The sequence below is a fragment of the Gopherus flavomarginatus genome, chromosome 3 (assembly GCF_025201925.1).
Source record: "Gopherus flavomarginatus isolate rGopFla2 chromosome 3, rGopFla2.mat.asm, whole genome shotgun sequence".
Classification (NCBI taxonomy): Eukaryota; Metazoa; Chordata; order Testudines; family Testudinidae; genus Gopherus; species Gopherus flavomarginatus.
In genome coordinates this window covers 155,765,015-155,776,115 of record NC_066619.1, presented here as the reverse complement: position 1 = coordinate 155,776,115, position 11,101 = coordinate 155,765,015, and the positions used below count along the sequence as shown (strand labels likewise).

At 38.0% G+C, this 11,101-nt stretch overlaps 1 protein-coding gene across 3 annotated transcripts in view; it reads right to left on the bottom strand.

Moving 5' to 3' along the window:
• Positions 1-509: 509 nt before the first annotated feature.
• The window catches only part of MRPL1 (mitochondrial ribosomal protein L1), a 32,808-nt gene continuing 22,216 nt past the window's right edge, over positions 510-11,101 (bottom strand). The window contains exons 8-10 of one of the 3 annotated variants that reach the window (XR_007773320.1): positions 6,433-6,514; positions 2,539-2,739; positions 900-966 (exon numbers count right to left, since the gene is read on the bottom strand). Coding sequence is in view for 2 of the 3 variants with exons in the window: in XM_050945213.1 (XP_050801170.1) it covers positions 836-966; positions 6,433-6,514 (213 nt within the window). In the remaining variant the exon portion in view is untranslated. Of the gene's footprint in view, positions 967-2,538; positions 2,740-6,432; positions 6,515-11,101 lie in introns of all 3 variants that reach the window. The other 2 variants (XM_050945213.1, XM_050945214.1) reach the window with 2 other exon arrangements.

The window sequence follows — 11,101 nt, the reverse complement described above, 5'->3', positions numbered from 1 at the left end:
AAGATATTTATGTATATTCATGTGATCTCTCTCTCCTCCTTTAACAGAATGTCTTCATCTTAACAAAAGACAAGGATTTCTTATCCCAGGGGCTATCCTTCACTCAAAGGCCCATGTACCACAGAACTGCAAAGAAAAGCTTATACCTCCTTGGAAATCTCCCCTCCCCCGGAAACATCATGTGCAGAGCAGAATGACATTTCCAGCAAATTTCAGGAGTAACACCGTCTGCAGTGGAATTATTCATTTTTATACTGGTGTTACGGAGAGTGGAATTTGACCCATTTCTGTCTAGTAAACCTACATCTATCTCCAACAAAATGAACTAGTGCAACTAGTGTGCATTAAAGCATACACAGGACCCAATCCTGCAAAGTGCCAAGTACTCTATTTCCATTGGTTTCAACCGGAATGGAGCATACTCAGCACCTCGAAGGATTGGGCCCATCATTCCCATTAGCAGTAACGGAGAATTAAGCATGCATAATTAAGAGACTATTGCCCTGGAAGGTTATACAATAATGATGAGAATTTATACTAAAGTTTTGGTGAAATCACGATACAATGTGTAACAAACATGACTTGATGAAATCTTTCACCTGCACATGGGGGAAATGTCAAGTGTCTCAAAGTCTAAAGATACCTTTGATGCTGCAGGAATTAAAAACGAAATCTCAAACATGGCATTTATTAAATTAAAAAAAAAAAAGATCTGAGCTACACCATCAATTTCTGAGAGGAATCAAACAAATTAATAGGAAAACATTTTTAAATACTCCTGGGGATTCTTGAACATAAAATGCTAAGAGAATTTGCAATATAATACACTGGCAGGCTATCTTGGAGCTTCTGTTTCTTTAACATCTTCTTTGTCCTCTTCCTCTACTTGAGGGAGAAAACGCTCAAGATTTAGTTGTAAACCTTCACTAGTTGAACTTCGAATAATCAAGCGCTGGACAAATGGGCCTGAAAAAAAACAAAAAAACAGAAAATACCTTCTGAATTATTCTAGCAGAATTTTGTATACCTGCAGGCTGACTTACCTTATGATATACGCCATAACCACTCCTACCTCCCACCAGTTGTTTAAAGACAAGCAGTATCACTGAAACGAGGGGTTAAAGGATGTCTTGGGACACAACCTCATTTCCACTTTATTTCTCAACCACAGTGTTGTCAGTTACACCAATTTACACTGGTGCTGAAGAAAATTAGGTTGGTTGGGCATGATTTGTTCTTGACAAATCCCTGTAGGCTATTTTATCATCCTATTATCCCATAAGTGCTTACAAATTTGTAGTTTAATAATTTATTCCAGTTATCTTTCCAAGTGCTGAAGTTAGGCTGAGTGGTCTATAATTCTCTAGGTCCTCTCTGTTATCTTTTTTAAAGATAGGTACCACATTTGCCTTTCTCCATTCCTCTGGGACCTCACCCTTCCTCTGAGTTCTCGAAGATAATCACTAATGGTTCTGACATTTTTTTAGCTAGTTCTTCATGGATCCTAGGGTGAATTTACTCAGGTCCTGGTTTAGATACACAGTCTTTAACTTGTCCATTCCAGTCTTGCCTCCCTCCTTGTTAATACTGTGTTAAACATCTAGTCACCATTAATGCTTTTTTTTGTTTTAAGAGAAGACTGAAGCAAGATAGGCATCAAACACCCCATCCTTTTTGATGTTGTCCACTGGTGGCTCTCCTTCCCTTGTAAACAGTGGACTTACATTTCCTTTCATCTTCTCTTGCTCCTAATGCATTTATGGAACCTCTTCTTATTGCCATTTATGTCCCTTGCTACGTGTAACTCATTTTGTGCCTTAGCTTTTCTAATTTTCTCCCTATATGCTTGGGCTATTTTTAATACTGATCCTTAGCTATGTCCATGATTCCACTTTTTAGTAGTAATCCTTTTTGATCTTCAGGCGCTCCTACTGGAGCCATCTTACTATTCTTCCTATATTTCTTTGCATTAGGATAGTTTGTTGTGCCTTAAATATTTACTCTCAGAAGCTACCAACTCTCCTGAACTTTTTTCCCTTATATTTTCTTCCCAGGGGACCGTACACACTAATTCTCTGAGTATGTTATAGACGTGTGTGTATTTATGAGAAAAGTACTGCAGTTTTTAAAATTTTACAGATTCGTTAAAAGTCAGTATGGTTATGGTTCAGTTATTCTGACTGGAGCAGTACCACTGGTATATAATGTAGATGCTTTAGCAGCCTATAAACTTCTTGTTTTTGCAATCAAACATGTAATCCTAAGGTAAAATTTTCAAAAGTGACTTAGGTTCCTAAATACAGCACTTAGGGGGCTTTGAAAATTGTACAGTAACATACAAAATTTTCCCTGACAATAAAAGCTTATTTCAAACTGAGGATTTATCTCTATTCATTAAAAATACCCCTTTTGACAAGATAGAGAGGCTCCATCTATTTTCCGGGATGATGGGAACTAACTCAAGTGGGCAGAGTGCAGGAACAGGGCAGAGCTCTAGACTAAAAGCTCAGTCAGACTGAGGAAACATGTTACACCTACACAGAGATCTGCATCTCACAGAGCTCTTCTTCACATTCGAGCAGAAGGAAATGAGGAGCAGCACTCTTGCAATCAACCTCCATGGTGTATTGTCCATATTTCCACTCAGAAGAAATACGGTCCAGGTCAGCACTACCACACACAGACTTCACCTGACAGCAAGAGAGGATGGTAGAGCATCTGGTGAGCACAGCCACACATCTGAAGGGAGAAGAGGTGTAGAGAGGGAAGTCTGACCCTACCTGGAGGCCCCATCAAAAGCACAAAAGGAATGAGGTTCAACACTAATGGAGAGCTTGGTGAGGGGCTGGGAAGCCCCACTCCTGTGAAAAGGAGAGAGATCAGGCTTCTGTTTGGGTTATACAGGTTCATAGGCTTCCCTCATCACCATAATGAGAGCATCCTCCAGTGGTACATTAAGTGATGTGACCGTTTGTCACGTGCAGTTCACTCTCCCTCATATCCTCTCCCACAGGGAAGTGCATGCTATGGAGTGTTTTTCATTGTGTTTTTAAATAAATTATAAAGTACAGTATGCTCTGTGTTTATATTAGCTACAGCAATGTCTAAGAAGTGCGCCCTGCACCTGAAGAACAAGGTGGTTCTAAATTCCTATTTAGAGTAAGAGGGGAATGAGAAGGAAAAGCCAAGATGGATTCAGGAAAGGGGGCTTAGTGGTCCATTTGATGCAGGAGGTCAGGAATCAGGGAGGGAAATATCAAAAGGGGAAATGACAACATTTGATAGCACCAAATGTATGGCTAGTGCTAAAAAATGCAAGCAATAGAATCAAGTATTGAAAATGAACTAAATACGGAGTTTAAATGGAATACTGCATTGAAATATAAATAAGGCAAATGTAATAAATGCAAACTTCAAGTGTGCTACAAACACAATATTGCTCTAGTCCCAAAGTAATCACAACTTTGATTAAATATTCATCTTTGTTATCATTATTCCTTTGTAGCTCTATATGTGATGATTTACAATTTCTCATTTAGAACAGTTAATCTTTTTCCCCAATGCTAAGTGCAGCTCAATGTTAATATACAACATCACTGACTGCTGGGAAGCTGGTGTTTCTTTGAATTGTTATTAGGTATGTCAGGCAAGAAAAACTGTAGAGAAAAAATAATCCTAGATTTCATATTTTTGTCTCCAGGGATATGGAACACAGCAGAATTAATTTTCCCTATCTGCAGATCTACAGAAACTCATAAATTAGTCATTTATATTCTCAACATTCATTAATGGAAAAACACCAACAACTTCCCCATTCCAGCTGGACTCCTGCTATTGAACGGAGAATGAGCCTTTCCACAAAAGGAACCAAAGAAAAGTCAAATCCATTAGATTGTCTTTGGGGGAAGTATGAATAAGATAATTTGTATGTTGCAACATATGAATCTGCATGCTTAATTTAGTGAATATTTTTAATTTTTCATAAGGAGAGCTATATGCTAAGCATGCATGTTCAGTGACATGGTTATGTGCACATACGGTAAAGAAAACATCCTATACCTTTTGGTTGTTATACATTGTGCATAGCAGGGTTTGAGAGGAATGAAAAAATAGGAGACTAGCAGCAACTACTTAGAATGATAGATTTTGTACATCACCTTTCAGTTGTTACCTAGGTTAAAGTCTGACTTTTTGGAAGCTGAAATAAGTTTACCCCCTTTTGGCAACCACCACACACTAAAATCGCAAGAATTAGTCATTGAAGAGCAAAACTGACTCTTCCTCAACAATGAGCCACTCCAGCAGCTTACGTCCACTTTATTAGATTGATGTAGTTATCAAAACATCTTTGAAAGTCAGGATATTCGACTTCTATTGTTTCTGCTGATTGGATCACCCGAAGTAATCAGCCACATATTTTCTAAAACACTGAGCCCTTTAAAAAAGTTTATTTTCTATAGGAAAGAAATAAAATCCTGCCAGGAATTTCAAACACCACAGATCACATCCAACAACAGTGAGAGGTGAGCACAAGTGCTGTGTGGTAGGGGAAGCAACTGTTCCAAAAAGTCAAGTGGGAAGAATCACTGTGATTGTGTGAAGCAATATAAATGTTAAAAAGACAGACAAGGCAATATTAAAAACATTAGATGGCAGTGTACTGGACATTCTATTTAAAACATCAGGTGGTTTCTTCTAAAACTATTATGTTTATTAACCACTCCTGTTCCTCCAATCATGCAGAAGATGTTCACTGTGCGTTTACTTTATGACAAAGTCAACAATGAAAAGAGCATGCTGCAAGATTCACATTGTTCAGATTATAAATTAAAAACACTGAACAGAGCCAATACTTCTCTGAAGCCTGTAGGAAACAGGCAGACTGGATTTTTATTCACAGGTGACCTCATTCTATTGCTTAGAAAGTTAACAGAAAATAAACAGGATGAAGTTCAATAAAGATAAATGCAAAGTGCTCCACTTAGGAAGGAACAATCAGTTTCACACATACAGAATGGGAAGAGACTGTCTAGGAAGGAGTATGGCAGAAAGAGATCTAGGGGTCATAGTGGACCACAAGCTTAATATGAGTCAACAGTGTGATACTGTTGCAAAAAAAGCAAACGTGATTCTGGGATGCATTAACAGGTGTGTTGTAAACAAGACACGAGAAGTCATTCTTCCGCTTTACTCTGCGCTGGTTAGGCCTCAACTGGAGTATTGTGTCCAGTTCTGGGCACCGCATTTCAAGAAAGATGTGGAGAAATTGGAGAGGGTCCAGAGAAGAGCAACAAGAATGATTAAAGGTCTTGAGAACATGACCTATGAAGGAAGGCTGAAGGAATTGCGTTTGTTTAGTTTGGAAAAGAGAAGACTGAGAGGGGACATGATAGCAGTTTTCAGGTATCTAAAAGGGTGTCATCAGGAGGAGGGAGAAAACTTGTTCACCTTAGCCTCCAATGATAGAACAAGAAGCAATGGGCTTAAACTGCAGCAAGGGAGATTTAGGTTGGACATTAGGAAAAAGTTCCTAACTGTCAGGGTAGTTAAACACTGGAATAGATTGCCTAGGGAAGTTGTGGAATCTCCATCTCTGGAGATATTTAAGAGTAGGTTAGATAAATGTCTATCAGGGATGGTCTAGACAGTATTTGGTCCTGCCATGAGGGCAGAGGACTGGACTCGATGACCTCTCGATGTCCCTTCCAGTCCTAGAGTCTATGAGTCTATGAGTAAACTGACAAATTTGTAATATCAAGAGCAAAAATATGGCTGGTGACAGTTCTCTGCACTAAGTAGTGGCTGACGTATGACCTCAGATCCTCTGGTGAAGTGCAGCCACATTGGGTAGAATCACCGATAAACACTCGCACTAGAATCCATACATCCATAAAGGCTCACAACAGTGCGAGAGGCATCCACCAGTGTTGTAGAATTGATGAAGAGGCCTGGAAAGAATTTTCTGCTTGCTCATTCTTCTCTAAAACTTCTAGCTTGGGAAACCCCTCATCCTGACCAAATTCCATTAAGTCCTATGTAATAGTCTTCCCTGCAAACTCAGCTGGGTTCGGTAATTTTGCTTATTTTCTGACCTATGCTGTCCTTACTGCATAGCAATGCTAAACTCCTGATTTGGCAAAGCACATTAATATAATCTGTTCCCAAAAATCGGTTTCTATAAATCGGACTAATTTCATAGTGTAGACATACCCTATAGTGCTTCTGTAGTCAAGGGGACCACTCATATGCTTAAAGTTAGGCATAAAGTTTAAGTAACAAGCTGGATCAAGGCAGAAAAGCTGCCTCCATCCTAAAGGCAGATGACGTAATGTGTGTTTATGGCACGTATGGCAGTAGTCAGCGCTTTCTTATTACTTAATTTATGTAATTTGCTTTAACTTCAATTAAGAGCCTAAAGTAAAAGCTACTTACCATAGCTCAATGGCCTGTACGTACAGACATCCTTAATAACTGCATCCAGATTGGCAACTATCTGTTCATTAGGCATATCCAGCTGAAAGAGGTTAATGCAAAATTAATTATACAGAAGCAAGTGCCAATGATTAATAAAATTAAAAGTGGTTGAGTAAATATTTAATTGGTGTTTTGGGTATCTGAAATTTAAAAAAAGTTCCTTTGGTTTAAGATGTCAAGAATTACAAATTCCACTAGTGACATTAGCAAGAAGATACCCCGCTGTGAAGAAAATCATTTAAGTAAACCACTAACTTAGCGGCATGTACATCACCACAGTCACATGTACACATCCATGTTCTTGGATGGTAAACCAGGATGCTCAAGATTAAACAGGCACAATTGCTTTGGTGAAAAATGTAAAACCATTTTCAAACCTCTTTCATTGAGCAATGTGTGGATGACTTCAGATCTATTTTCCAAAGCAATACTTTTAATATAAATTTATTTATAAATTTAGAGATGTCTGCTAATGAACAATCCTGCACTGGCAGGTAGATGATTTCACAGCATACTTTCTAGCATTTCCCCCCCCCTTCTAGTTTTACATGCCCTATGAGATAGGGTTTCCACCACCTCACTCTGAGGATTATTCCACAATTTCCTCTCTCACTCAGCTGATGTGAAGCCCAAATAGTTCCTTCCTCATTTTTATGCCAACTCTTGCAGGATCTAGCTATAACCGTTCATCCTGATTTTTGTCCACTGGTGGCATTTCCACCCTTCAAGCAGTTGTAGATTTATATCTCCATTTGCGATTGCGAAAGCCCTCATTCAGCAAAGCACTTAGGCATGTATGTAAAATTCCAAGCACACGAGTAGCCCCAACGTCAAAGGGACTACATACATTCTCAAATGCTTTGTTGGGTCAAGGCCTTAGCTAAGCAAAAATGTAGCTCTTTTAATCTCTCCTCAAATCATCAATCCCAACCAAACCCCTAATTATCGGTGTTCTTGTCTGAGTTCCCTCTAACTTGTCTATATAGTTTGTAATTAGACACCCCACACCGAACACATTATTACAGATATAGTTACATCAAAGCCAGAGAGAGAGAGAGAGAGAGAGAGACATGAAGACTAACTATTACCTCTGGCTCTGGGATGCCTCAATACATGCCACTCAAAATTGCATTCACATTGTTGTTACAATAATGCCTTGCAGTCTCATGTTTAATTTGTTGTCCACTATCACCAACAGGTTTCACTCAGCATTACTGTTTCCCAGAAACCTCCCTGCCATCGAGTACGTTTTCAATTACTTTTCTGTAGGCTTGTGAGTTGTATGTTTTGAAGTTGTATCTCCTTATATTATTTTCTGTCCATGTTTTTCTCGTTTTCTTTATATTATTTCTCTGTCCGCAATGGAGTTTGCAACATAGTGGATTTCATTAATGTGCTATTTATTCCCTCTTCCATACAATAATGACAATACTAAGACAAGCTCATTTGGTACCCTAGGGGACACATTCCCTCAATTTGATAAAAGATCATAAAGAAAAGTTAATGTAACAGGTATTCAGTGTGAAGAACAAATATTCCTATGGTATCCAAACCAATTTGTATTCATTTTTTCAAGTAACACTTTGAAAGCCAGCTAAATAATGCATTAAGGCAGTAGTAAAGCAATAGTTATGAAAACTGCCATTACTGCAGTTTACTCTATTGGTAAAGCTAGCAATTCAACACAAGGGCAAATTAAAGAAATGACAAGAAATTGTAAGGGTAACAATAAAGAACCTCATAACTCAAATGATATTTTAAGTATCTATTCTTACATTGATGTTCAGAATTGCAGTGATTCTTAATTACATTCTGAATGAGTTGCTTTGCATTTGTTCTAAGAAAGTAAGTTTAAAACAATCAGTGAGATATATTAGTATTAGCAGTTTGCTCTAAATATAACATCCTTTATATGTCTTTTCAATGGAATTAGTAATAAAAGGGGTTCAGTACACCCTAAAAGAGAAGAGAAAGCAAGCAGGAGGTAGGAGGGGTGGATTACCAGGGTACTCAGTTACTTATGCTAATAATTAATATTTATCATTCATATAGAGCTTTTCATTTACAGATGCACCCCAGGTTATGCAAATTTGCACTTAGGGAAAAAGTTCCATAAGCCAGAAATAGAATTTTCGAGTTGCGGAGATTTTTGCGTAACGTATGGGTATACATTTCTGATTAACGCAAAGTTCAAGTTACGCAAGGCTTTCCAGAACGGAATGATTGTATAAGTCAGGGGGTGTCTGTATAGCTATCAAAGTACTTCAGAAAGGTGGAGAAAGATCTTCTGTATTTGATGGACAGGAAAGCTCAGGCACAGAATGAAGTGACCTGCCCAAAGTTATACAACAAGCCATGATAGAACTGAAAATCAGATCCAGGTCTTTTGACTTCCATTCCCCGGAATCACACTGTCCCAAACATGAATGTGCTTTCGAAATGTCATTTTCATTTGACAAAGAATACATTTCATTTTAAATGCACATCACATCATTTACATCCTCTTCGCTCTCATATAAGTGTTATCTAGTATAGTGGCATGCAGTTGTCCAATACAGTACAAAGCCAAATATTCTTTCATGATGCAAAGTGCACAACAGCCACACTGTTTGATGGCTGGAGTTTATCATGTCACCACACATGGGATTACAAAGATCCTACTGTAATTAATTAAAAGCTTCGTTAACCATTTACGAAAAATGCAAATACCCACAAGAATTAGCAAGAAAAAATACAACCGTTTGAAGTTCAGTCACCCTGAAACAAACCTATAGTCTAATTTTAAAACAAGTGTCAACTGGTGCTGAGAAACTAAGCAAAACCGCATGTTTTGCTCCACAAAAGCATTAGAGAACTGCGGTAGCTAAAGACATTACTACCACATGTGATATACATTATTTGAGTAACAAATCCCGAATTTCTGATAATAGTTACTCTAAGACCCTCTTTACAATAGCTGATGTACCAATGTTAATTCTAGGCCTGCCTTGTCAGGCAAAAAGCATTTTTCAATTGTGTTAGCTCAATAAGACTACAAAGCTCCGTTAAAGTGCAAACTAACATATCTGAAGCATTGCTGTAGGGTAGGTTACAACACTGCCAGTTAAGATCGCTTTAAATAAGTCATCCTGAATCTTAATGGGTTTTTTTGGATTGTTTTAACTCCTTTTATTCCCACTCAGACATACTCCTAGGGAAACAGTGTTTCATTATTATTCTTGCTTAAGGCACTCACACAGTTTCCCATATCAGTAGACCACAAGCCTAATTGTGTTATAGTTTACAAAACTAGTACAGACTAGAGAGGGGCTTTACAATCCAATAGGTTAGTGTTTAGATTAGTCTAAAAGAATACTTCAGTATTGATGTATAGCAGAGCACATAGACACACAGTCTGCACCAGACCGGGAGATTGCTTTACTACTTTTTAGCATTATTCCCTAGAAGAGTGCTTCATGCAATGTCCCCCGCTTGTGCACATAAGCCTCACAAGTGTCCAAATTCATTAATAACTTACATCATGAGGGTAGACAGCATTATTTGCAAAATGTGTCAGTCATAAAATGCAAATTCAACCAATCTAAAAACACTGCACATCAAAGCATAAACTAATTTACTATTTTAATCTCAAATTTGTTTTCAAAATTATTCCACTTTCAGGATATGCAAATAGGAAATGTATAAAAAGGTGACTCATATTATATTACAAGCTTCAAATATTAGTTAAAACATTTAGTTTACATCATTCATACAAATGCATCACACCTGAGTTCACTGTATGGACTTAACCATCAGACAATTCAAATACATATATGGGGTGTGAGTATGGTGGAATGCAACAGCCAGGTGTCAGAATTAAGCATGGAGAAAACAGAAGGCTCTAAGAAAAAGGATTTGATTGTTTTCAATCAGAAAGAGGGTTAGGAGTCATAGGCCAGGAAGGATAAAATTGGAAACTAGTCAAGAAGCCAATTAGGCACAATGAAGCTGCTCTAGATGTTGGAGACACCATGGGAAAGCATACACCACACGCTGTAGCAAACATGGATGAATAAAGAGAGGAGTCCAATATTTGAAAGACTCAGAGAGGAAGAAAGAACAAATATAGAATGAGATACACGAGTGCCAAAGAGGGGAGAGGGGTCCAACCACGTCCATAGAAACTAATATTGTGAAGATGATGAAGGAAGGCTTTGTCCTTGATTCTGAAATGGGCAAGAAGATAGGAGCACAACCTGAAATTTTGCCTATTTCTACGTGCAAGGGAGATGAATAACTGTAATTTGGAGAAAAGATTTAGGTTTGATGAACTGGGACTTGCAATGTGAAAGCTCCCGGAAAAAACAGACAACGAAATATCAATGAGATCACAAAAACAGAGTAACTGCTATGTTTGTTTTTACAAATAATATACAAATATTAGCAAGAATCGACATACCCAGAAAACCATCTGATTTATGAAAATAAAGTGAGCCCAAAGCAGAAAGTGTGAAATGCATTTAATCATGTCACCTGTACCATTTTCCCACTTGCTTGTTTCCTGGTTTGTTTGCATAATTCTGTAACAAACTGGATTTTAAAAAGGTAAGTGGCCAGCTTTTATAACAGATATGTGCAACGTTCAAGG